General features: G+C 49.5%; 2 protein-coding genes across 3 annotated transcripts; both read right to left on the bottom strand.

The window, feature by feature from the left end:
- Positions 1-909: 909 nt before the first annotated feature.
- LOC134029153 (uncharacterized) lies at positions 910-16,716 on the bottom strand. 2 transcript variants are annotated; one of them, XM_062473162.1, is made up of 28 exons: positions 16,094-16,716; positions 15,893-16,018; positions 15,483-15,662; positions 14,306-14,530; positions 14,049-14,175; positions 13,690-13,889; positions 13,062-13,274; positions 12,819-12,964; positions 11,811-11,938; positions 10,797-10,941; positions 10,224-10,356; positions 9,992-10,138; positions 9,329-9,455; positions 8,419-8,630; positions 7,952-8,114; positions 7,692-7,780; positions 6,493-6,659; positions 6,015-6,144; positions 5,627-5,859; positions 5,470-5,530; positions 3,708-3,836; positions 3,254-3,589; positions 3,029-3,129; positions 2,827-2,933; positions 2,511-2,590; positions 1,985-2,013; positions 1,692-1,775; positions 910-1,512 (listed from the first exon to the last, which is right to left on the bottom strand). In XM_062473162.1, exons 1-28 carry the CDS (start codon positions 16,329-16,331, stop codon positions 1,144-1,146), a joined length of 4,425 nt encoding a protein of 1,474 aa, XP_062329146.1. In that variant the 5' UTR covers positions 16,332-16,716; the 3' UTR covers positions 910-1,143. The 2 variants fall into 2 exon arrangements, with proteins under 2 accessions (XP_062329146.1, XP_062329147.1); XM_062473163.1 differs by having other exon boundaries at positions 1,737-1,775.
- Positions 16,717-17,023: 307 nt separating this feature from the next.
- Positions 17,024-26,381, bottom strand: LOC134029347 (multiple epidermal growth factor-like domains protein 6). The gene is made up of 16 exons (XM_062473437.1): positions 26,231-26,381; positions 25,353-25,515; positions 24,905-25,008; positions 24,477-24,656; positions 24,136-24,348; positions 23,217-23,396; positions 22,700-22,891; positions 22,028-22,177; positions 21,021-21,124; positions 20,649-20,851; positions 20,058-20,278; positions 19,717-19,863; positions 18,305-18,469; positions 17,986-18,137; positions 17,448-17,616; positions 17,024-17,202 (listed from the first exon to the last, which is right to left on the bottom strand). Exons 1-16 carry the CDS (start codon positions 26,379-26,381, stop codon positions 17,024-17,026), a joined length of 2,673 nt encoding a protein of 890 aa, XP_062329421.1.
- Between the last annotated feature and the right edge of the window lie 396 nt (positions 26,382-26,777).

Genomic DNA, 26,777 nt, shown 5'->3' with positions numbered 1-26,777 from the left:
GTCCGGCCTGCTGGGGCTTTAGCTCAGCAAGCCCCTCAGAGACAGAGGAGCACTCATCATCTATTATCAGAGCTCCGGGGACAAGCTCACTAACTAGGCTGCCAGCTGGAGGGAAGGACTGGGTTTTTCCAGGAAGAGCAAACAGATGCCCACCGGTGTCGTTTTTCTTTCTTTTTTGTTGCTAATCAGGAGAGGGAAAGACAGAGTCCAGAAGAAAAGGGGAGGGGAGAATGTTCTGGAAATCAACATGTGCCGGGAGTTGAACCATGGTCTCTGTGGGTGTATATGAATGTGTTAGAGCTGAGAGCTGCTGGGAGCTGCTGGGAAAGCTGCTGGGAAAGCCCTGGATACCCTAGAACATGATACGGAGGAAGGAATACTAGGGAACATTCCGGAATGAGGTGGTCATCGCTCATCATTCCAGGGTGAAAATGTGAAACCACATAAGACTAAAGACTCTCGTACATCATCTGTGTCACATCACGTGACAGAGCAGGGGAGGAGGACTTCCGTTGTATGCTGATGTTGCAAGCCAAGTCCAGATAAAAAAGTGAATCTCTAACTTCCTCCTTTATACGTTTATACATGCCGGAGATCTACCTCCTTTTTCCTCTGGATAAACTTTGATTGAACTTGACTTTGGTTGCATCATGGGAGGGAGGCAGCGGTACCATCAGAGGGACTGTGTGACCTCTGACCTGGAAACTATTGGTAAAGCAAGGGATGCTTGTTTACAACCTCTGGGGTAGCTGCGGCCAGATCACATTTAACTGCACAAGTTTGTCTGCTTGCGTCTCTGTTTGAGTACAGATTAGCCCTGATAGATAAGGACAATCCATGGAGTCATCTTCTTCATAAAAAGAACAAGGGATAACACCACTGCTAACCAAATACTTTACTAATCAGTGGTCATCTTCAACAAATACATTTATTGGTTAATAAGGATGGCTTTATCACACACAAAAATTAAGCAACACACCAACACCCAGTAGCACACTGAGAGATAGGACTCTTCACACAGCCCTGCTCCTACTTCCTGCTTCTCCTCCCCAGTCTCCAACATCCCCAGGTGAGTGTTTCCTGGTACGGACATCTTGGCTGCCTGCCCTCCTCTTAGGGGCATATCCAGGTCATCTCGGTGCCTCAGGGATCATGACCCCCAGCTACCAGACCACCCAGCACCTCCTGGCTCGCCCCCTGGCTGGGACTGTGGAGAGGCAGGGCTGGGCTGTCTCCAGCCTGGGTGGGGCTCTGAGGAGACAGTGTCCCACTGTATCCCTCCTGGTCAAGGCTGTGTCCAGGCAGGACAGGGGTGTGTGGGTGCTCCATGGGGCCTGCTGGGTGTGCGTGGTCCCTGGGATGGGGGTCTGGGTCTGCCTGGTCCGGCTGGTTCTGGGAGATCCGGGTCAGGAGGCTGTGAAGCTGGTCCAGGCGCTGGGAGATGTACTGTCTCTTCAGCTCCAGCAGGACTGTTCCACTGCGGCTCAGAGATGGCTGTCCTGCTGCCTCATCCTGGACCAACAACACCGGGATTAGCATTCTGGCTACTGTGTAACTCACTTTTAGGAAAATATATTTATGCAGAGTAGAGTAGAATACAAATAGAGCAGAATAGAGTGGAGTGGATCAGAGTGCAGTTCACTAGAGCAGAGTAACTGAGTAGAGTAACAGAGTAGAGTACAGTAGTGTACTTCCTGAATGTGGCTATGGAGCTGCAGGTTCAGCTGGAGGAACACCTGGTTGAGATGGTGTATCTCCTGCTCGACACAGGACCTCTGGAGGAGAGAGGAGAGGAAGGAGGAAGGAGAGGAAAGTAGATTAGAGGGGAGGAAAGCTAAGCTAAGCAAAGAGAGTGTGGAGGAGAGGACTATAAAGGGTTAAGCAATCATTCGTTTAATTCTGGCAGGACGGAGGATGGAGGGGAGGTTATTATATTACGTGGAAAATTGTTTTTCTTCACTGTGAAAAGCGCAGATAAGCTTACCTCAACCGGTGTAGTGTGCAGAGAGGGACCTAGGACAAAAACAGCATCAACAACACAACACGTTTCAGACCATCTCAGGGTTTAAACATCTGAAACAATACTTGGCTGGCATGTGAAGTATTCTCCTTCCTTATGCTATCCAATATTGGAATAATGACTAAACTACAATTGTACAATCACCACTTGCTGAACATAGAAAACATGGACTGATCTTTGCAAGAGGCCCATTTTTGCAAGATAGTAGCATCATTCCTAAATAAATGTCAGAGGATTTCCAAATGGAGATATAGCATTATGGGTGACACTTTAGACCTGGGTGATTGCTGTAAGTGTGTGTTAATAGCTTATAAAAGGTACTCATGCCCACAGTATGTAACATAAATATGAGATCTTAAGACTCACTAACCTGCTGAGGCCTTCTTGTCTAATTACTCGTCCACAAGCACCTGAATCTAAAAGTGTTACTGCAGATTGAATCGATAAAATTAAAGACTATATTTAGCATTACACATGAAGGTAACTGTACCCTTCTCGTTGGTCGCAGAAAAAGGCTTCCTGAGGTCTTTCAAGAGTTGCTCCACCTTGAAGTATTGATATTTTTGGAGCCTGAAGGACACATGAAGACAGAAATATGATGCCAATTTAGTTTCAGATGCTCATTTTACATATTTAAAAGGCATTTTCATCCAAAGGTTTGGACAAAAATGGTTATGCTTGTATGTGTAAAATATCTCTCTGGCTAATTTTCATAACGCGTTGCACAAATTCAAGTTGGGTGGATGTTAGTTCAGTGAACTACACTTGATGTCTGTGTGCTTGTTTTGGATGTCCCGGCCGCTCACCTGGCAGCCAGCAGATGTTCTGTGAACTGTGTTTCCGTGGGAACCCTGACATTGATGAAGTCCTCCACCAACGTCCTCCCTGTCTCCTCTGAGGGGTGGGGCTCAGCCTGTCAGACAGTGAGACTGGACCGTCAGACCTCCACCACCACCCTGGCATCGACCGAGAGCAACCCACAAGGAGAGCGGTGCCTGGGGTGAATACCTGGGTGGAGGCAGAGCTGGTGAAAGAGGAGTGGAAAAGCTGGCTGCTGACGGCAGAGATGGCCTTGTGCAGATTCTGCATAAAGCTCTGGGGCTTGGAACCTGACAGGTTTAAAATGATTCTGAATATTATAGTGATTGTATCATTGATAACATGTACAGTAAACTTCCGTTCAGGCTCTTTGCAAAGTGAAGGATTGAAGTGAGAGGTTATCTAGACTCTTACCTGAAGATAGGTAGGCCATAGCCTGCAGGATGGTGGAGATAAACTGACCAACATCCTGCAGAGTTACCTCAGACAGGTACAGCACCTGGTGGGAGGAGTCATAATAATAGTCCCCTGAGCATTGGGCCAATTGCACGCCATCATGGGAGGAAGCAGGAAGTGATCTGGCCAATAGGAGCAGGACAGGCGGGAATGTGGGGGAGGAGCTGAGCAGCCGGACGACCTGGCAGCCGAACAGGAAGACGGCGCAGTGCTGGGGGGAGAGGTTGCTCAGGGCGACCGGGCTCAGGTGCCCTGGCGACGGTTGCTCTTCTTGGGATGGTTGCTCGGAAATGGCTGGGGAGCAGAGGAGAGGAGGGATAAAAGAGAGAGCAGGAGAGGAGAAAAGATCTACAAAGATATCACTTAAGTAATGTGCACGTTCTTGGTCTTCTGGTTTCCTGTGTGATCTGACCGGGTTTTGCTGAGGTGAGGTTCTGCAGGGAGTGTTGGATCTCCTGCAGGGTCCTGGAGAGAGGAGACACAGCCACCAGGTTGGACAGGTCCTGGTCACTCAGACAGAGAGCTGTGCTCTGCAGGTGCACTGGAAGACAACACCGTTCTTCAACTTTTTAAATGATTTAAACAATAATTCAAGGGTAGCATTATCTGCATAAACATAATTTTTGCTCTGCCAATCCATAATGTAGAATAGAATGAGACAAATTTAAATAAAACCGAAAGGTGATTCCTAAAACTAGCAAATACTGTAGGAGAAAATTAAGTACAGTAACTACATTCATAAATATACTGCTCTACTTTCTCATCTCCGACTTTTTTCTTCTTTTTTCAGTCAATCAAATCTCCTACTGTACATTATACATGCACCGTTTGTACGGCTAAAAGTCAGGTGGCTGAGCGGTTAGGGAATCGGGCTAGTAATCTGAAGGTTGCCAGTTCGATTCCGGCCGTGTCAATTGACGTTGTGTCCTTGGGCAAGGCACTTCACCCTACTTGCCTCAGGGGGAATGTATGGAGCTAAATCAGGGCCAAATGTTTTGTTAATTCGAAAAAAAAATCTGTCCCTGTACTTACTGTAAGTTGCTCTGGATAAGAGCGTCTGCTAAATGACTACATGTAAATGTAAAAGTGTCATTAATTAATTAATTAATTAATTAATAAAATGTAAATCCAGAGGTTTTTCAGCCAAATCATGTGATAGTGTGAGCTATGGGTTCAGTGGTCCAGTCGTGGTACCTGAGGTGTGGTACCTGAAGTGTTGTACCTGAAGTGTGGTACCTGAAGTGTGGTACCTGAGGTGTGGTACCTGAGGTGTGGTACCTGAAGTGTGGTACCTGAAGTGTGGTACCTGAGGTGTGGTACCTAAGGTGTGGTACCTGAAGTGTGGTACCTGAAGTGTGGTACCTGAGGTGTGGTACCTGAGGTGTCCTACCTGAGGTGTGGTACCTGAGGTGTGGTACCTGAGGTGTCCTACCTGAGGTGTGGTACCTGAGGTGTGGTACCTGAGGTGTGGTACCTGAAGTGTGGTACCTGAGGTGTGGTACCTGAGGTGTCCTACCTGAAGTGTGGTACCTGAGGTGTGGTACCTGAGGTGTGGTACCTGAAGTGTGGTACCTGAGGTGTGGTACCTGAGGTGTCCTACCTGAGGTGTGGTACCTGAGGTGTGGTACCTGAGGTGTGGTACCTGAGGTGTCCTACCTGAGGTGTGGTACCTGAGGTGTGGTACCTGAGGTGTGGTACCTGAGGTGTCCTACCTGAGGTGTGGTACCTGAGGTGTGGTACCTGAGGTGTCCTACTTGAGGTGTGGTACCTGAAGTGTGGTAACTGAGGTGTGGTACCTGAGGTGTGGTACTTGAGGTGTCCTACCTGAGGTGTGGTACCTGAGGTGTGGTACCTGAGGTGTCCTACCTGAGGTGTGGTACCTGAGGTGTGGTACCTGAAGTGTGGTACCTGAAGTGTGGTACCTGAGGTGTGGTACCTGAGGTGTGGTACCTGAAGGGTGGTACCTGAGGTGTGGTACCTGAGGTGTGGTACCTGAAGTGTGGTAACTGAGGTGTGGTACCTGAGGTGTGGTACCTGAAGTGTGGTACCTGAGGTGTGGTACCTGAGGTGTGGTACCTGAAGTGTGGTAACTGAGGTGTGGTACCTGAGGTGTGGTACCTGAAGTGTGGTAACTGAGGTGTGGTACCTGAGGTGTGGTACCTGAGGTGTCCTACCTGAGCCATGAGAGGGAGCTCCTGGGCCTGGTCCAGTCTGGGTCAGTTGACCTGAGAAGAACTACCACACAGAAGGACAGACAGCAGTTAAAACACCCTCAGTGTACCAGTGTGTAGTCAGGGTGATTGTATCAGTGTGTAGTCTCAGTGTGTGTACCTGTGTGTAGTCAGGGTGTGTGTACACAGCCTGCAGCTCACACTCCCCACCCTCTAAGTGACAGTGAGCTTGTCCCACCAGGGTCTGGCCCTGGTCCTGGTTCTGATCCGGATCCAGGTTCTGATCCCTGTCCTGGTATTGGTTCTGGTCCTGCCAGGCCTCCCCTGTCAGCCTGTACAGAAGCGCCTCCACAGACCGCAGTAGAGGCCCCAGTAGAAACACATTGGGGTCAGCTGGACAGTAGAACCCAAGAAGGTCAAACAGAACAAGTTAGCAAGGTGCTTTGTGGCTTTGTGTCATAAACAGCCAAGTTTATAATTGTTTGAAACTGTTTTGTTTTTGAGATTACATTATTATTGCGAACATTGAAAGTGTTTCATGTTCTTACCCTGAGCTGATTGGACGCTGCTACTTCCCTCTGTCTTGCCATTGGTGCAGGCTTTACCCTGCATGACATCACGGTCCAGCAGCTCTTTAAACTGACTCAGCTTCTTAGGATCCATGTTCTCCAACACATCCTGAACACAAGACACATTCAAAACAGCCACATGCAACAAACACACACACACTACGCAACACACACACTTTCCAACATACACACACAATACAGAACACACTCACAATCCACACACAACACACTTGTACTACAACACACAAAACATATAATAGACACTCACAGGTCACCCGTAAAACATCTCAAATACTCAGAACTGTTTACAATTATGAAATGTCTTGTTTGGAGCAGGCCGTGTCTCTCTAAGACTTCCAGGAGCTTTCATTCAGCCAACCCGCCAGTGCTGTGTCCGTGTCAGAAATACCAGGAGGTGCACCTTCACAAGTATCTGGCGGACTTTGTTTTAGTTTACCCTGAGGGCGTCGGTGTGCTGGCACATGTGCTTGTAGAACTGTTGGGTGTCCTTGCGGTGGCGCGCCAGCTGGGAGGCCAAGTGGAGGTTCTGGTCCTCCATTTTGTCATACAGTGTCTTCACGTTGAACTCCTCAAGCTCTACCCGCCCAGACATGCCGCCAGGGTCTGGAGGCACGAGAGGGTGGATAAATGAAATAGTAGGAATGGTAAAAATGGACCGGAGAAAGGGTTGGAGGGAGGGGGGGAAAGAGCGTGTATTTTAATTTACAGAGAGATAGGGAGAGAAAGAGAAAGAGAAAAGGACAAAAAGCGATAACGTAATTGGAAAAACGATTAGGATGGAATGGATGAACTGGAAGTGACCTTGTCATGGGTTACATCATGAATCATAAATTATGCCCTGCCTGGTGGTTTGGAGGCGTATCAGGTAATGGTCGTTTAACTGGTCTATTAGACAGCATGAATAATACAGAGGAAGACAGTGAGGATCCATCCTTTTGTAACTGCACCAGTAGTTTACTGGAATGGCTTCATGACACTTACTGGAATATAAGCTAATAAAATTGTATTTATAGTTGACTGGTCACTCGTGATATAATGTTAAAAAAAAAAGATCTATTGAACATATTACTTAGAATAGGATATGTTGGTTTGAGGAAGGGGTTTTTATCATACAGGCTTAATAATAATACTGGAATTTCAGGTGATAAAACTCAAATTTATAGTCAAACTTCATCTGTGTACTATATGAAATTATATATTGAATACATTACTTCTGTTAATAAGATCTCTGTAGTTTGGGAATTGTATCATCCAGTGTTCATTAGAGGGTGGTGTATTACTGATGTGGAAGTGTGCCGCTGTGGAGCGACTCTCCTTAGTGGCTGAGGAGCTTAGAGTTAGGACCTCATCGCTGGGAGCTACTTGGGCAAGGGAGCAAGAACTAGTTACAAGAGGCAGGGTCTAAGGACTAGCGAATAGGGGCTAGATAGTGACCAGGGTGTATGGGCTAGGGGCAAGAGGCTAGCGACTGTGGACTGTGGGCTACATGCTAGTGACCAGTTTCTAGGGCCTAGGGACTAGGGCCTATGACTATTTCCTCTGCTAGAGACTAGGTTTTATTGGCTAGGGGTCAAGGATGTGTTACTTTTGGTTCTAGCTTGTGTTCAGCATGTGGTAGTCCTTCCTGAAGGTTACCTCCTCTGCAGACTGCAGGCTCCTCAGTCTCTGCTCCCTCCCCTTCTCCCCTGTTGCCCAGCATGCTTGTCTGGCCTGGGGCGTCCATACTGACACACACAAGCAAACACACACACACAGCAGGTCATACACTCAAAATATATTTGATTGAACTTTTTTAAGTTTCTCCTCTCTCTATTTCTTTATATCTCTGTCTATTTCTCTCTCACTCCCACTCTTTGCGTGCCCTATTTCCACCTCCACCCCCCCTTCCCACGGACCTCTCCTGGCTGTAGACGTACTCCACGGGGCGGCAGGGTTCACCCAGGCTCCTCCAGCGAGGCTTGGGCCTCCCCTGGGACACCAGCCTGTCCCGGTTAGGCTTCAGAACCAGGACAGTGGTGGTCACAACCAGGACCATGACCAGCACTACACTCAGCACACCTGCACACGCGAACGTACGGGGGGGGGGGGGTGGGGGGTGAGGACACCGCATGACTCAGCAAGGTGCACAAGTATGTATCTAGTGGTTTTCAAATACTTCTGTATTATACATATTTTAGCATTCCTGATATACTATTTATTGTCTTTTTTAGGAACACAAGATTGCTAGATTGGTCATCCAGACTAGTGTGGTGTGTGTCTGTGCGTGTGGTGTGTGTATGTGTGTGTGTGGTGTGTGTGTATGTGAGTGTGCATGCACGCCCATACACCGTTTCTGTAGAGGACTGACTGGTGTGTTACCCACCCACTATGATCCCCCAGTCTGGCAGAAGGTTGAGTCTGTGCTGCTTGACCACCCCGTGTCTGACCAGCAGTGCCGGGGTCATGGGCTGGAAGACAGACGACCTGGGGTCACACTCTGTGCCCTCCTCACTGACCACCACCACCACGCTCCACTCAGACACAGCGTTATCCAGCAGCACGTACTTCCCTGGCTCGGAGAACACATGAGCAAACCTGGAGGACACGGGAGAAGAGGAGAAGATGTTAGGTTGTGTGAGCTGTCTGGTAGAGTTGAACTGGGTCTATCTATCCTACCTGGTAGAGTTGAACTGGGTCTATCTATCCTACCTGGTAGAGTTGAACTGGGTCTATCTATCCTACCTGGTAGAGTTGAACTGGGTCTATCTGTCCTACCTGGTAGAGTTGAACTGGGTCTATCTATCCTACCTGGTAGAGTTGAACTGGGTCTATCTGTCCTACCTGGTAGAGTTGAACTGGGTCTAGCTGTCCTACCTCAGAATCAGAATCAGAATGGGATTTATTCGCCATGAAAGTTTGCACAGACAAGGAATTTGCTTTGGCAGGAAGGTGCATACAATAAACATATAGGGACCTCAATTTTAAATATGTGGACTATCTATACTAAGGGTACATAAACTAGAAGTACTAAGTGGAATTAGAATTAAATAAAATATACAATAAAATATAAGTTGCAGTAATTTACAATATAAAAATACAAAAATACAAATATTACAAAAAAAACAAATGTACAAGATACAATTTTGTAATGCAGTGCAAACAGCAGTGTGTTTTAAGCAGGAAGTCAACTCTACCTGGTAGAGTTGAACTGGGTCTATCTATCCTACCTGGTAGAGTTGAACTGGGTCTATCTGTCCTACCTGGTAGAGTTGAACTGGGTCTATCTGTCCTACCTGGTAGAGTTGAACTGGGTTTGTCTCATCAGGATCTCCAGTCTTCTGAAGGGCCCGTAGTCCCAGCCTGGGTTACTGTTAAACAGGTGGTCCTTCTGGTAGACAGGGAAATGGCTGCTTTCTCGATCTGATGGGACATCATTACAGGAAACCATGTGGTACTAAGGCCCAGACCTATGATATGTTAACGTATGAAGTAGCTTTTATTTCAATTCAAGTAATTTTCTACACCGTCATTGTACCTACGTAACATTACAATACCGTATCCTAGATCAGTAATAGGATCTACATTTACAGTTGGATTATCCAGGGAGCAGTAATAGTGTGGCTGGTGAGCAGAATGATGATCATGTTGTTGGATGAGAGGAGTGGAGAGGCGTGGGGAAGAGAGGAGAGGAGAGGAAGAGAGAGGAGAGAAAGAGAGGGGTGGGGAAGAGAGGAGAGAAAGAGAGAGGAGAGAAAGAGAGGAGAGGAGAGAAAGAGAGGGGTGGGGAAGAGAGGACAGGAGAGGAAGAGAGAGGAGAGAAAGAGAGGGGTGGGGAAGAGAGGAGAGAAAGAGAGGAGAGGAGAGAAAGAGAGGGGTGGGGAAGAGAGGGGTGGGGAAGAGAGAAAGAGAGAGGTGGGGAAGAGAGGAGAGTGGTCTTTGTAGTCTGCATGCAGTACCAGTGTGGTTGATGGTGAGCAGGAAGATGATCATGTCATTGGAGGAAAGGCAGACGATGGGGTTGGGGATCCGGGGCAGGACCCTCTCTCCTCTGCTCTCTGAGTCTCTCCTCTGCCTGGAGCCTGCGCTGAACACTTCTATTGGCTCTGTGGACAAAGGAGCCAATGAGCAAACAGTTCCTGGGCCGGTGACACAATTAGGTTTTCCACACAATGGTTTTAGTTCACTCACCTGATAAGAACCTATCAATGAGGACTGTGTCTGTCAGAATCCAACCGAACACACCTCCAGAACCAAACTCCACAAAGTGGATGTTTCCAATGTTGTTGACATGGACATCTGGGCCTAAAACCTCCGCCATTTTCTACGTGTAAAACATCAGTTAAAGAGAGATAAACATATAGACAATAAAATACATCTCCTAAAAGCTTAAAGGAATGTGACTTGTAGAGTACAGTGGCATCAGTACATACAATGGATAAAAGATAACAGATTATCTAATGACTGTTCAGCAAGAACACAGCTTTACATATAGAGTGCTTAGAGCTATTTCTGGATGGCATTATTGAAATCAGGCCCCCAGGGATGTGATCCCAGGCTGCAGATGACAGTATCAGATGACTGGATCAGATGACAGTATCAGATGACTGGATCAGATGACTGGATCAAATGACTGGATCAGATGACTGGATCAGATGACTGGATCAGATGACTGGATCAGATGACTGGATCAGGCCTGTGAGCTGTAATGTCCTCTGCTGTGGATGCAGATGGTTGTGCCCCCCTGCCCCCTGATTCCCTCACCCTGGTCCCGACCCTCTCCTCCCTCCGTCGGATGCCCAGCAGCAGCTGTCCGTCAGGTGAGACGTGGGCGGACACCTTGGGCAGACTGGACAGACAGGACAGACCGCACAGCTCCTCCGCTGACACGTAGCTCTCACACTGGCAGCTGTGCATGCACATGCACACACACACACACGCGCACACATGCATGCATGTTATTTTATGTTTCTTCTTCTTTGTACAATTTCTTGCAGTTCCCAAGCAGTCGGTTGTTTCAACCATTTGGACATTTTATCACTGCTGTTTTGTGTTAAATGTGAATTGGGATTAATAAAGTTTAATTAAATGAAGTTTTAACATAAGGAGAGAGAGAGAGAGAGAGAGAGAGAGAGAGATAGAGGAAGAGAGAGAGAGAGAGAGAGAGAGAGAGAGAGAGAGAGAGAGAGAGAGAGAGAGAGAGAGAGAGAGAGAGAGATAGGGACAGAAAGCAAAAGAGAGACATAGAGAGGGAGGGTACAGAGGGAACAAACATAATCCTTTACAACAAGTACGTGTACAGTACATCATTGCTGTATCTCTGCTGGTGACCAGAGCCTCCTGCAGACCCCAGGCTCTAAGCTGCTCTCCAGATGGGTGTGGTAAAGGTCAGCAGACAACAGACCACATCATTTAAATGTTCCCCAGCTCGCAGGGACCCAGCGCTGGGCTCCCACCGTTTCTCTCTTTCACGGATCTCTTTGACCACTAATTTAGACATGAAAGCCTCAATGGAGCTAAAATCATATTGATTTTCTGCATGTGGATGCCATCATCTTTACATAGCAGACAGTAAAGTATAGCCAAAGCATGGAGAATGTCCATTAGCTATAGACTACTATCAGACTTGAACCGAGGGTTGTTTTTAGCTTTAAGAGCATTTAACTATAACGGACCACCAGGGCATTGAAGCAACACTAGACGTCATTTGCTTTACAGCCATGCATGATCACTGAGGGCCAGTATAACAGTGAGAGCTGTGTGGGTCTCCAGACTCACATGCCCATCTCCACGTCCAGCCAGCCGCCCTGGAGGCCACAGGTGGTATTGCAGGAGTAGAAGGAGGGTGAGACACACTCTCTGGTGGCCGCCAGCCGCACCTGCCCTCCGGAGCAGCGACGGTTCACCTGTGGAACACACAGACAGGTGTGTGTAATGCACGTGCACCACCTGGACCACACAGGTTTGAACCACAAAGATATATCCTGTGTCACTGTGTCAACACGCCCGCCAAACACACAGACAGGTCCCACCTGGACCACACTGTTGGAGACAACAGAAACCCAGACTGCAGAACATAATAATGGTTGAGCTATAGAGCACACACTGAGGCTAACCTTTATGTTCTGTGCCAGAGTGAGACTCCTGGAGATGTTTCTTGCTGTTTCCCTCAATGCTGCAGGTCTTACCCCACTCTAATTATCTGGAACAGTCTATTCTTTTTATGTCCTCTGTCTGTAGAATAACATCACGTAAACCATTTAAAGATGGGGCGCTGAACTGCCTCCAGAGAGTTTTTAAAGAGTTGATCAAGGACCTTTTTTATTGATGAAATTGTGAATTTTATATGATGTTCGTTTTACTTCTGCTTTTATATGTTAGTTGTTTTAAATTAGAGTTTTATAGCCCTGTTTTTATGACTGTTTTCTTTTTCAAATCTGTACTCTCATGTCTGGTTTTTATTAAGTTGTGTGACTGCAAGGCTCGCCTGCCAGGGAGACCTTGGTTCTCAGTGTGAGTCCGCTGTCAAAATAAAAGTCCAGTAAATAAATAACCTGGAGCCCCTGCTGCGATCAAGATTGGTAATAAATCAACCAGGGTGAAAGAAACAGAATAGCCAAGGGCGCCTTGCTGACTGACCGGGTCGAAAACTAATTCTGAAACTTCTGTAAGGATCGATGTGAATGGTGGTGAAGTGAGGTGACTATAGGAAGAACTTTTCAAAAGAGAGTCTGGGGACAGAAGACAGTTTGAGAAGAGGGATTCTAAAGGGCCCGTCTATCTCACCTCTGGCTGACAGTCCTGAGGGCTGTCGGCGCTGGAACTCCTGAAGTCCAGGTCGTCGTAGAAGACGAAGCCGGTTCTGCACACGCACGACCCGTCGGAATGTTGGAAAGCGCGATTCTCACCCATGCAGGTGCAGGAGGAGGAGCCTGTGAGGTCAACAGTGTATGGTAAGGGTTGCATGTAAATGTTGATGTTGTTATGGTAACAGAGGAGGAGAGGAGAGTGAGGGAGGAGAGGACAGACCTGGCAGGGAGGTGGAGGAGCTGCCGCAGGGGAAGCAGGCTCTCTGGGCTGGCAGATGGTTGAAGGTTCCAGGCGGGCATGGGTGGCAGTCCTCCAGCCGACCAGCGCTGCTCTGGTTCCCATAGGAACCAGGGGGGCAGGGCAGAGGGGAGGGGGAGCGCGGGGGGCACACGTAGCCAAGGGGACAAGGGTTACCGTGGTAACGTTCTGATCCTGTAGCAGATACATGGGACAGGGGTTACCATGGTTACCCCGGTCATCCCGAAGCTGAACCTGCTACAGTCATGTATGGCACTACAGCACTGACTCAGCATCATATTCTCTTTTGGAGGTGGTAAAAATGTTCAAGTGAACAGAATCACTGACCTGACATTACGGGCCCACTGTACTGCATGTTCTAGATGTTTCCTTGCTCCAACACACCTGATTCTAATGAATGGCTCGTTATCAGTCTCTCATATTCGGCAGAGCTTGTTAACAACCCATTCATTAAAATCAGGTGTGTTGGGGCAGGGAAACATCTAGAACATGCAGGAAAGGGGGCCCTGAGGACCACGGTTTAAGACCACTGCTGCAGGGTAACATGGCAGAGTGGGCCTGTCAGGCGAGGGCGTCTTAGAGGCAGTACCTGGGGGGCAGTGGTAGCCTGGAGGGCAGGGCAGGCAGTGTGGCTGGGGGGACTGGCGGGGGCGGTATGACCCCCCTTCACACATGGCACAGCAGTGCTCCCGGGAGCCCCGGGGCCCACTGGTGTTGAGGGGCATGGACCCCCCCTCGCAGACCTGCAGGGTGGAGCTGTTGGCTGGGCAGTAGTAGGGGAACAGACACCTGGGGGGGTTACATAGAAGTCTCATAAACTGTATCTGTGAATTAAAAGCAAGAAGCTCTGCTTAGCTTGTATCTTCATGAATGAGTTGTTAATTTGGAAGCACAATTTATGGACTTAAAAAGATTAGATTAGACAGACCAGGACCCGACTGGACTTACAGTTGCTTGACAGAATTGTAGGTGTAGGAGCCCTCTGGACAGTAAAAGCCTTCAGGACACACAATGGGATCTGCTGTCTGTGGCCCACAGTACGAGCCTTGCTTACACAGCCTTTCTGAGACAGAACCTGCACACACGCATATACAGGAATGTATAGACATACAGACCCATACACATACAGACACACGCACTACTATTAGAACAAGCAGGTCCAACCACATGGAGCAGCTCTCAGGAGTGACCAGCCATCAACCCACCAGGAGGACACTGGTACCCAGCCCTGCAGGCTACACCCTCCAGGTTGGGCCGGCCAGAGGTCCAGGGGTCAGGGCAGTAGCTGCCCCCTGGGCATGGCTCACACTGCCTGGGATCAGCCGCCCAGGGCTGGGCCCTCAAGGTGCCCCCTGGGCAGAGGATGGGGGTGCCCCTGCCACTGCACCAGTGTCCTGGTGGGCAGGGGAGGCCAGAGTAGTCTGGCAGACCTGCAGAATGGAGGAGAGATGACATGAGGCTGTGGAAAGAGTCCAGTAGGCTGAGTGGGATGTCCTGAATCTAGCTGTGATCCACGAGGTGCTTCACAGATGTCACATCCAGCGATATAAAAATGATGCGACGATCAAGTGCTCATCTTCAGTAAATGTAGCGCTATCCTAGTGTAGTGTTATCCTCTTGAACAGACAGGCTGCATATTAAGTGAATACAGAGAGGCAAAGATGGAGGCAGAGTGCAAGAGAGAGAGAGAGAGAGGGAAAGAGACAGAGGGAGGCAGAGAGAGAGACAGAGGGTGAAAAACGGAGGGAGAGAGATTAGCGTGGTTATTAAAGGTCAGTATGATATGGGAGATAGTCTCTCCAGTGATCCCAGCGCTAGCGGTGAATGTTCCAGAAGGAAATAAGATGATTAGATTACTTCGGTGTAATTGCTCGAGGAGCTTGCTCATTGCTGTTGCCGGGGGTAACATGTCATCCCCCAGCCTCACTCTTCCTCATCCCCCAGCCTCACAGCCTGAGCCCTAACCAGGCTCAGTCTCCAGCCTCACTCCTCCTCATCCCCCAGCCTCACAGCCTGAGCCCTAACCAGGCTCAGCCTCCAGCCTCACTCCTCCTCATCCCCCAGCCTCACAGCCTGAGCCCTAACCAGGCTCAGCCTCCAGCCTCACTCCTCCTCATCCCCCAGCCTCACAGCCTGAGCCCTAACCAGGCTCAGCCTCCAGCCTCACTCCTCCTAATCCCCCAGCCTCACAGCCTGAGCCCTAACCAGGCTCAGTCTCCAGCCTCACTCCTCCTCATCCCCCAGCCTCACAGCCTGAGCCCTAACCAGTCTCAATCTCCAGCCTTCCACATCCTAATCCCTCAGCCTCACCCCTCCTCATCCCTCGCATGCCCCAGTCTCCTCACCCTCAAGGCCTAGACCTTTGTGGCAGCGCATTCTCACCCGTAGAGTTGCAATAGTATCCAGGAGGACAGGGGAGGCAGTCTCCCTTGCTGCCTGCCCCAGGGGAGGGTCTGTAGGAGTGGACAGGACACGGCCTGGGCCCTGCCCCTCCTCCATGGTCCATCCCCACCACCCCATCACAGTAGTGGCCTACAGGACACAGGTGCAGGACTGGGTCACCTGGGTGGGGGGGTGCAGAGGAGAATAGTAAGAGACAGAACATAGAAAAGAGAAAGAGAGGGAAAGAAAAGGAGGGAGAGTGAAAAAGAGACATAGCTACAGAAAGGCAGAGATGGAGGGGGAAATAGAGAGAAAGGGAGAGAAGGGAGAAACCGAAAGTATCCAAAACCAGCAACGCCTCTAGACAGCGATTATTCACAATGTCCTCATGTATTATGTGCAAAACCAACCTGCTAGACACCAGTGCTGGGGAGGGCAAGGCAAACAGTCCTGGATATTTCCCCCTCCTGGGGCAGTTCTAATGGTGTTGGCAGGGCACGCCTCTGCTCTCACTGTCCCCTCAGGGCAATAGAACCCTGATGGTGACGGATAAATAATTAGCATAACTGATCAATCATCTATCGGGTGTGTCGGAGGCAGTTTGGGCTCACCTGGAGGGCAAGGCCCAGCACACTGCTCCCCCCACTCACACTGGCTCCAGTCAGCCTGGAGCCCCCTGGGGGTGAACTCTGCACTGCCAGACACACACAGGTAGCCCTCAGCACACACAGCCTGGATACGCCCCGCCCTGAGCACACAGAGCACAGGGGAGATACACACGCATGAAGACACGCTCACGCACAGGTGGCTGCGCCTGCATTCATCACGCACACATTCATACACAGTCATACACAGATGCCTACAGTATGCAGACACACATTTACATACTTGCACATTTGCACACAAACATGCTCAATAACGAACAGAACAGTCGCATAATCACAGGACATAAATCCACATTGTTCTCTTGCCAGGGAACGTATTCTCATCATGGAGAACATATACATCATTATGACACATCCCAGGTGCTAACGAGCCCTGGCTGTCTCTGAACCAGAACTGGTGAACAGAACATGCTGGAGGCCTCGCTAATTACTTGTATCAGAACAGGAGGAGGGGAGGAGAGGACAGAGAACGAGAGCAGATGAGACGAGACGAGAGAAATGGAGAGGTTAGTACAGGACAGGAAAGCAAAGGAGGAATAAGGAAGGACATGAAAGGGAAGGCGGATAGAGGAGAGGAGGAGAGGTGGAGAGGAGGAAAGGAGAGGAGGAAAGGAGGAGAGGAGAGGAGGAGAGGAGGAGAGGAGAGGAGGAAAGGAGGATAGGAGGAGAGGAGGAGAGGAAAGGAGAGGAGGAGAGGAGGAGAGGAGGAGATGAAAGGAGAGGAGGAGAGGAGGAGAGGAGGAGAGGAGGAGAGGAGGAGAGGAGGAAAAAGAAACAGGAAAGGAGCAAAGGAAAGGAGAGGAGAGAGGAGAACAGGAGACGCGATAAGAGAGAACAGAGAACAGAACACAACAGAAGATGAGAGCTGACAGCAGGCTATGGGGCCAGTGGGTCTGTGAGCAGGTGATAAGAAAAGTCGAACTCCTCCTCCTCTGTGTGCCCCTGCCTGCAGTAGCTCCCTGGGGGGCAGGACAGGCACTCCCTCTCCTCCTGCAGCCCCCCCTGGCCTGGGGGGGTAAACGTGCCATTGGGACAGGGCTGGGGGACCATGGTGCCTGGCAACAACAACATGGATGGTATCCATTGTTTTCAGAATGACTTGAACTGTCAAGGGTGTGTGTGTCTGTGTGTCTAAGCCTGGTAATATTTGATACTGGGTGTGTCTGTGCCTGCGTGCACATATCAGTGCATGTGAGTGTGTGTACCCCTTCTGATATTTGGTACTGTGTGTGTGTGTGTGTGTGTGCAGTGTCAGTGTATGTGTGTGTGTGTGTGTGGGCATATGTGTTCGTGTGCATACCTGCAGGGCAGAAGGCGTGCGGGGGGCAGGGCCTGGGGTCCCCTACGACAGCCTCCTCGCAGTAGAAGCCTGGCCTGCAGGGAACACAGAGCTCTGACCCAGGGTTGGGCTGGTACTCTCCTGTAGGACAGGCCAGTGCCAGGGGAGAACCTGCTGGACAGTAGTGGCCCTGTGGAGGGGTGGAGGGGAGGAGGAGGAAGAGGAGGAGGGGGTGGGGAGAGGGGAAGAGAAAGATGAGAAGAGGGGAAGGAGTGGAGGAGAGAGATGTATGAGGGGATAAGGAGGAAGAGAGGGAGAAAGGATGAGAGGAGAGGGGGAAAGAGAAGGACGATGCAGAGGGGAAATGAGAGGAAGGGAAGGAGAGAGAGAGGGATGAGGAAATAAAGAGAGGAGAAGTGAAGAGAGAAGGATAAAGGGAAGAGGAGGGTGATTAAGGTTTTAACCTGAGGCAGAAAAATAATAGAGGAGGGTGACTCAAAAAGCGGGAGGGATGGATGGAGGGATGAGGATGGAGTGAAGGACAGGTAATGGGTTCTACCTTGGGGCAGAGGACAGCGTAGGGGGTGGTGGAGGAGAAGTCGTATGGGCAGTAGAAGCCAGCAGCACAGAGACCCGAGGGGGAAGAGAGCCCCTCTCTGGCACAGTACCACCCAGGAGGGCAAGACAAGCAGCCCTCGAGAGAGACACCACCTGGAGGAACACAGAAAACAGGAATAAACTCAACAACAACACCACAGCAGCAGTTGGAAACTGCTGGCAAGTCAGAAACATTTAGTACACTTTATTTCGATTCATTGATGCACCAAACCCAATGTGACAGTCTTCTGTGTTTGAACAGGTAGTTTAATCAAACGCACCCGTGCTGTTTCTGACACTGCCTGGAGGGCAGGGCTTGGGAGAGAGGCAGCCCTCAGGGCAGTAGTGACCCAGGGGACAGGGCCCGTTCCCGGGTAAACTGTCTGAGCGGAAAGGGGTTGGTTCTGAGGCCCCGCCCTGGCAGAAATAACCATGCTGACAGGGTCCTGGGCGTGGCAACACACACAGATCATCAGTACATCTTACAGTAAACTATGTATCAACTAGCTATCAAATGACAAATCACGTCTCACACTATTCTAGTAATTATTTTAGTACATAAAGAACTCCACAAATTTGTGTTGAGCCATGACATCTGCCTGTCAATTTCAATGTTTTGTACTGAATGAGAGAGCCTGTATCTGTTGCCTTCTTGTTGTGACTACGGCAGGTGATGGTGTGACTACGGCAGGTGATGTTGTGACTATGGTGGTGATGTTGTGACTACTGCAGGTGATGTTGTGACTACGGCAGGTGATGTTGTGACTACTGCAGGTGATGTTGTGACTACTCTAGGTGATGTTGTGACTACTGCAGGTGATGTTGTGACTACTCTAGGTGATGTTGTGACTACTGCAGGTGATGTTGTGACTACAGCAGGTGATGTTGTGACTACTGCATGTGATGTTGTGACTACAGCAGGTGATGTTGTGACTACTGCAGGTGATGTTGTGACTACTCTAGGTGATGTTGTGACTACTCTAGGTGATGTTGTGACTACTGCAGGTGATGTTTTGACTACAGCAGGTGATGTTGTGACTACTGCATGTGATGTTGTGACTACAGCAGGTGATGTTGTGACTACTGCAGGTGATGTTGTGACTACTGCAGGTGATGTTGTGACTACTGCAGGTGATGTTGTGACTACGGCAGGTGATGTTGTGACTACTGCAGGTGATGTTGTGACTACGGCAGGTGATGCTGTGACTATGGCAGGTGATGTTGTGACTACTCTAGGTGATGTTGTGACTATGGCAGGTGATGTTGTGACTACTGCAGGTGATGTTGTGACTACTGCAGGTGATGTTGTGACTACGGCAGGTGATGTTGTGACTACTGCAGGTGATGTTGTGACTACGGCAGGTGATGCTGTGACTATAGCAGGTGATGTTGTGACTACTCTAGGTGATGTTGTGACTATGGCAGGTGATGTTGTGACTACTGCAGGTGATGTTGTGACTACGGCAGGTGATGTTGTGACTACAGCAGGTGATGTTGTGACTATGGCAGGTGATGTTGTGACTACTCTAGGTGATGTTGTGACTACTGCAGGTGATGTTGTGACTACGGCAGGTGATGTTGTGACTACTGCAGGTGATGTTGTGACTACGGCAGGTGATGCTGTGACTATGGCAGGTGATGTTGTGACTATGGCAGGTGATGTTGTGACTACTCCAGGTGATGTTGTTGATACCTTGCGGTGCTGTGGCCCCAGGTGAGCTACAGTAGACCCCAGAAGGACAGGCCCTGCAGACAGAGGCAGACCAGGCTCCTGTCTGGTTACTGAGGGAGCCTGGAGGACAGGCCAGGGGCAGAGATGACCCGGCCGGACAGAAGTGTCCTGAAAGGGGCAGAGGGACCGGCGGCAGACACTCAAGAGAATGGAGGTCCATGCTGCTCACACTTTGATTTTAAGTTTATATCTAAAAGTTTATTCAATGCGAGGTGGATGGAATTAAACCACGCTGAGAAATGTGGATACAGAGTTTTCAATGACTGAGTGCATCAGTATTTCCATGACAACATGAGCCTCACCAGAAGGGCAGAGCAATGGATTCTGGGTAGCGAGGAAGGGGCACATGGTTCCGTTGGGGCAGGTGAGGCAGTGGGCGGAGCCAGGACTGGGGCTGTAGGTGCCAGGCTCACAGGGTGTCTCTTTTGCCGTGCCAACAGGACAGCTGTGCCCCGCCGGGCATGGGTAACCATGGAGACCATCGCCAGGGCGTGGGGTGGGGCTCCCGCCCAGACACACGTACCTGGACAGGGAGATGAAGAGAAAAGCAATCCGAAGAAGTTGTACACTAATTAAGTTTAGATCATTTGATAGAATCTAGACACGCCATCTGATAACATTTGATTCAATCAGACTAGTTGTTGTACGTCCCTTGTCCGTTTAAACTGACATCCTCAGACAGAGAACCCTTACAGCCAGAACATTATCAGTAGTTATGATTAGTATCATTTCAGCACATGGCTTCACTCAGGCGGAGAACTACAGTACTTGCAGAGCTTTCCTAGCCCTCATTAACGCCCCCTCTCCCCCCCCCCCCCCAACCGACCCCACCCCACAGCCCCACCGGCCTCCCTCCCAGCAGCCAGGCAGACATGAGGAACACAAAGGTTTACCCTGCATCACACTGGGCAGTGTCGGAAGGCAGCACCAGGGCCGGGGCGCTGCAGAAACGTCCTGCCGGACACGGCGGGCAGTCCTCCTGCCTCTGCAGGGCCGGGGAGGGGGAGAGGGAGCCGGGGGGGCAGTGGAGGGGGGAGCCCGCCCCAGGGGGGCAGTAATGGCCAGGGGGGCAGAAGGCGGTGGTGCTGGAGTTGCCCTAATGAGAATAGGCAGGTTTTTTATGAGCTGAGTAGACACTGTTTAGTTAGTGGGCTTTGAGGTCATGAAGCTAGTGAAGAATAGTAGGTAGTGTAGTGTTCCTGGTATCCAGTAGTGTGACAGGGTGAGTGTACCTGGTATCCAGTAGTGTGACAGGGTGAGTGTACCTGGTACCCAGTAGTGTTGGGGCTGGAAGCACCAGGTGGACAGTAGTATCCTGCCTGACAGGGTCCTGATGCCTGGGAGAGGCCTGGGAGGGAACAGAACTGGCCTGCAGACACACAAACACACAGACGCGCACACACACACAAATGCACACACATGCACATGCATACACAAGTACATTCACATCTCAGTTGACCACCTCCCTGGATGGATAATTACAGTGACAGGGCTACAGTTTATCTCTACTATCCTTCCTGGCACAATGAGGAAGTCCATCCATCATAGCTACTGTCCCTGGCTGGGATCTGCAGTCACTCATAATCACGTCCGCCAAACAGTAGCAACTGCAGGTGTCTTGGTGGCGTTGAATAGCATTATCATCACCACTATGAATAGTTCTTATTGTCATTATCTCTATGCAGGGGCATTTTCTAGACATGGCAACCAACAAGATTGCCCAGGGCGCCACTTACAGGAGGGGGGCCGATTTCCCCCCACACATCCCTCAAAATACATATATTTTAGGGGCAACTCAATCTATATGTATTTTTTATTATTGTTTAGAAGAAAAAAAAGATTAAAACTCAAATCAAGACTTATTTATTTGTCATAAAGGAGATTTTCTGTCAACTTTTAAATTTCACTCCGTCCATTTTTTACACAAATATCTGTACTTTCAAATACTTCTACTTGAGTGAATGATGGTCTTGTCCTTGAGTGAAGGGTGTGTGTACTTTTGCCATCTCTGGTCATTATCCTCCACCTTGTGTGTGTGTGTGTGTGTGTGTGTGTGTGTGTGTGTGTGTGTGTGTGTGTGTGTGTGTGTGTGTGTGTGTGTGTGTGTGTGTAGGGAGTATCAGTGCTTCAGCAGCAGCAGACATATTGAGTGTCTCTATTGCGGTAGGGAGTGTTCTCAGTACCTATATGGCGAGGCTATCATCATCATAACCGCTAACATTATCATTCCTATTCTGATTAGATGATTATCGTTGTCTCAATGTGTTCTTACCAGCGGGGCAGGGCAGACAGTCGCCAGGGCTGGAGGCTCCTGGAACAGCCTGCAGGGTGCCAGGGGGGCAGGGGAACTCAGTACCCAGAGTGAGCCCTGTGGGGCAGTAGTGACCTACTGGACATGTCTCAGGCTGCACCACACCTTGCCCTGGGGGAGAAGGGGGGGGGGGGGGGGGTGGAGCATAACGTAAGGAACGTAATGCATTACATTCATTTTCAATGTGTGTAAAATATATTGTATGTGTGTAAGAGATCACAAAGACATGAAGTACATTCATCCACAACACTACTTGAACCATGGTCACACAGCACCACAACACCAGGGAGATCCACAGCTGGTAGAGAGCCCTTGACTCACAGCCAGCCTCATTCAGAATTACAGTAGTGACCAAAAGTAAACTGTGCTACAAGTTTCTTGGATACTTTTGACCTTGGAGTTGTTTATTCAAAGATATGGATTTCCAGACCAGAATGTAAGGTTAATGGTCTGGAGGTCTGTGTCTGGCTTGTGAATCTTTCATTTCAAGGTGAAGTCTCGTGAAATAGCAGCCTTGCTGTAGACATATCAAGACTCCTTATATCCTCTGCTGTCCTTTATTCACATATCAGTGATCATTTTATATTGGGCTTTTGCATCATCAAGACTACAGTACACCACAGTTTTTCTCACCTCGGCAGTAGCGTCCAGCAGGACAAGAGGAGCAGTTGTCCAGGTGAGTGTTGCCTGCCCTGGGGCTGTATGTACCTGCAGGGCAGAGCAGGGGCAACGGGGAACCTCCGGGGCAGTAGGACCCAGTGGGACATAGGGTCTGGTCGGGTCGGCTGGAGCCGTGGTCACAGTAGAAGCCAGCCCAGCAGTCACCTAGAGGGCTCACATGGGTTGGTATGGTAACAGTCACATCCTGTTGTGTTTTTCCCCTCCCTTTTTTAATTCATCCCTTAGCACAACCTGAGGCAAAGCCATGTTTGAGTAGTTCCTACAGACAGAGGCTTACACTGACAGCTCATCAGTATCTGTTGATGTGCTCCAACATAAAATGCTTTGTCAGTGAAAAATAGCAAACTGTATTTCTGCAGCAACTCATTAAAGAAGCTGTAGTGTGTGTCTGTGATAAACTGTGTGGGATAAACAGGCAGGCCTTCTCCATGAAAGATATCTGAAAACAAGTAATGAACCTTAAACTGACCTGCTCTAAGACCCAGCAGGCAGAACCACCCAGGCGGGCAAGGTGACCCGGTTCTGTTGTCAGTGGGGTTGGGCACCGTGGCACCAGTCACACACAGATAGCCAGCAGTGCAGGGTCCAGTGGGCTGGACCAGGCCTTCAGAACCACAGAAGTGGCCCGCAGGACACGGCAGGCACTCACCTGCAGTGACACAGACAGACCAATAGACTGAGGGACTATAGACTGAAAGACTATAGACAGACCAATAGACTGAAGGACTATCGACTGGAGGACTGTACACAGGACTATAGACTGAAGGATAGACAGAGCTATAGACTGAATGACTATAGACAAAGTTGCAGACTGTAGGACTACAGACTGAAGAACCACAGACTGCAAGATTATAGAATGAAGGAGCATAGTGTAGGACTATAGACACAACTAGAGACTGAACTATAAACTGAAGGACAATAGACTGAACTATAGTTTGAAGGACTACATACTATACAGTAGCTCTATAGACCGGAGTACTACAGACTGGAGGACTAGAGACAGAAGGAAATCAGACCCTGACTGATTGCCTTGCCTTGCAGAGATTATTAGGTGTGTAGTTCTGTATTTAAAGGTTTAAAGGATTTCTGGGAGTCAGATGGACATGTTTATAGGGCAGAGTAACAGTTAAACGCATGCATGGAAACTCAGACATTTTCAGTGGAATTGACTCTCCATTAGCAAGATCGTAAAAATGTAGTGGTTCAGCCGATGGCAACCATTAAGAAGATCGTAAGTCAAGTAGTAAGGTTAGTCCCTGTCTGGTTGGTTCAAGGTCTTTTATGCTTGACCACTCCAATCCCAGACCTGAAGGATATATGAGGATTTTATAGAAGGTGATTTATGGTTACTGTCAATGGTCTGAGGTTTTTCTTGAGTGCTCCCTCACCTGGTGTGGTGAGGCCCTGGGCGGGGCTGTAGGTGCCTCTGGGGCAGGGCAGGGGCTGGCTGGTAGGTCCCTCTCCAGGACAGATGTATCCTTCTGGGCAGGGCTGAGGGCCAGTGGCCCCGCTGGGGCTCCCCCTGGTGGTGTGGGTCTGGCAGTGCAACCCGGGAGGGCAGGGGAGACACTCCCTCTGGCCCGCAACTTCCTGGAACCAGCCTGTTTGGACACACAGGAAACCATGTGACAGGGACAGGAAATAGGAAGTGAGATAATAAAAGAGCGAAAATGAAAACCTCCAAGGTCAGCTCAAGGGCAGGATCATGGTAATATCACCCCCAGCTCACCCTCAGGACATGGGGTACAGTCGTCTGTGCTCGTCCCTCCAGTCTGGTTCCGCTGAGTTCCAGCCGGGCAGGGTACAGGTACGCTGGTGCCCCTCTCACAGTAGTGGCCTGAGGGACACAATCCTCCAGACAGTCCTGGCTCTGGGGCTGCACTCTGGGAGCCTTCCAGGCAGTAAAAACCTGGAAAACAATAAATCTGACAACGTTATCAACAAAAACATTACAACTGGCTCCACAAACGGGATCATCAATAACAACAACAACACAACATTGACGACGACAGCAGAAACAGCGACAACACCTCAAATGTGACATTTAAATTCAACAGGGCGTAAATGTCAATCAATCCCGAGGTTGATTGAATCCAGAGGGGAATCGTCTAGCGACAGGGGAGAATTAGAAAAAGATTTCAGTGTCAGAGGACTCACCTGGCAAACAGGGTCCGGTACCAGTCAACAGGCCCTGCTCAGCGCAGTAGAACCCTGGGCTGCAGCTGCGACACTGGGACGCCTCCCAGAGACCGTTCTGATTACTGCGACACACACACACTCATGTCATTGAACAGGCTGTAGAAAGGTCCTTCTAGTCTCCCTGAGACTCCCTGTCTTAATATCAGTGCACAATAACAACACTCCTCACCTGTTGAGACAGCCGAGCCCTCAAACAGGTCAACTGAGTTTTAACATGAGTCTGATGGTAATGTGATGCATGTGAGGATGCGCAGGTGACTGTTTAGGTAAACAATTAAACAAACGTGGCTGCTAAAAGTTGCGCCTTGTTGAGTTGCAGGAAGCTTCCTGTATGATTCACCAAGCAGCGTGAAGGGGAGAGCTGAAACAATGGTTCTCCTAAAGTTAGACCTGCAAGGCCTTGTACCTGAATGTGCCTTTGGGGCAGGGTGTGGGAGCAGAGGAACCAACAGGGCAGTAGGACCCAGGGGGGCACACAGTGCCGGTGGTGTTGTCTGAAGGAGAGGACTGAGACGCCCCTCCCAGACACAGGAACCCTGCAGCACACGGGCCGCTGGGTGACGTCAGCCCTTCACGAGATGAACCAGATGTTTCATTTTCCACTCAAAACTTCACAGTCCATCACTTGAATGTCAAACAGGAAGTTGGAGACAGTACAACAGCATTATATCGTTCAGAACAACTACAGTACCTGTTCCTTGACAGAATGTCCCCGGGTCACATGGGGGGCAATCAGATGCATTAGCCAATCCAGAGTGGTTGCCATAGAAACCTGCTGGACACGGTTGCTGATTTGCTGATCCAATAGGGCAGTAAAATCCTCTCTCGCATAAAGTGGGCCGGACCATTCCTGGAGGGAGGGAGAAAGAGGAAATGACAGAACCATGGATAAATGTTTATTTAAGAAGATTTATCCATCCATCTGACCATCCATCTTTCCAGCCCTCCATCAATCCACCCGTCCGTCCATCCATCCATTCATCTATCCACCCGTCCATCCTTCTATGGGTAAGACTACCTTGTTCCTGACAGTAGTAGCCGGCAGGGCAAGACTCACAGCTGTCTTGGGCCTCATTGGGCTGGTGGCTGCCTGGAGGGCAGGCTCTCTCTCTGGAGCTGCCCTGAAACACACACACACACACACTCTCTCCAGATTATTAATGTGATGCCTAATGTCTACCTGTCATTTCTATAACCCCATCAACTCACAACCATGGACATCATCCATAATCTATGACATTCATCCTGAATGACAGTGCTCCAATCCGTGCCTGACCTCCTCACAGTAATGTCCCACAGGACAGGCGTGTTGTCTGGGCGTAGGGGAGCTCTGTCCCCCTGGGCAGTAGAAGCCTGGATCACAGGGGCCGCTGGGGTCAGACAGGCCTGCTAGGGGGCAGTAGAGAGCAGGAGGGCAAGGCTGGCAGTCTTCCATGGTAGAGCCACCTGGGTAATCTGAAAAGACACACACACACACACACATTCAAACATGCACATTGTTTTTCTAGTGGATACAGTAAATGTAACAAGCATGCTTATGAAAAGAGTCATTAACTGATCAACTGTGGGCATGCAGTGATAATTACAATTTAACTATTCATTGGCATTTGCATCTGCTCACAAGTGTGCATGCACTTGTAGGGCCTCACACCACTCAGTGGTTTAATACTTGACTATGTCTGCATTCCAAAAAATATGAGGAGGATAAAGTGTAGGGCTGTAATGAGAATTTAACTGCAGAGTACTTGTGCTGTACTTCGTTCTTAAACTCTTAACACCCTCGCAGTCGAAAACTCAACAACTTTGCCAAAGGATCATAGCAACCTTTTAA

The sequence above is a fragment of the Osmerus eperlanus genome, chromosome 11, assembly GCF_963692335.1.
Source record: "Osmerus eperlanus chromosome 11, fOsmEpe2.1, whole genome shotgun sequence".
NCBI classification, from domain to species: domain Eukaryota; kingdom Metazoa; phylum Chordata; class Actinopteri; order Osmeriformes; family Osmeridae; genus Osmerus; species Osmerus eperlanus.
Note: the sequence above shows the minus strand (reverse complement) of the source record. Positions and strands in the feature narration are given on the sequence as shown.

Coding starts and splice junctions, on each gene's coding strand:
- LOC134029347 (XM_062473437.1), bottom strand. CDS start 26,381: ATGGAAGACTGCCAGCCTTGCCCTCCTGCTCTCTACTGCCCCCTAGCA. Junction 21,125..22,027: donor CTGTCTGCCCTGCCCCGCTG/GTAAGAACACAT, acceptor GTGTGTCTGCAG/GCCAGTTCTGTTCCCTCCCA. Junction 17,617..17,985: donor ACGCTGTCCTCTGCCCCAAG/GTAGAACCCATT, acceptor ACCCCTCCACAG/GGCCACTACTGTCCAGCAGG.
- LOC134029153 (XM_062473162.1), bottom strand. CDS start 16,331: ATGACTGTGTATGAATGTGTGCGTGATGAATGCAGGCGCAGCCACCTG. Junction 9,456..9,991: donor GCTCACCATCAACCACACTG/GTACTGCATGCA, acceptor ATGTCCCATCAG/ATCGAGAAAGCAGCCATTTC. Junction 2,591..2,826: donor GAACATCTGCTGGCTGCCAG/GTGAGCGGCCGG, acceptor TGTGTCCTTCAG/GCTCCAAAAATATCAATACT.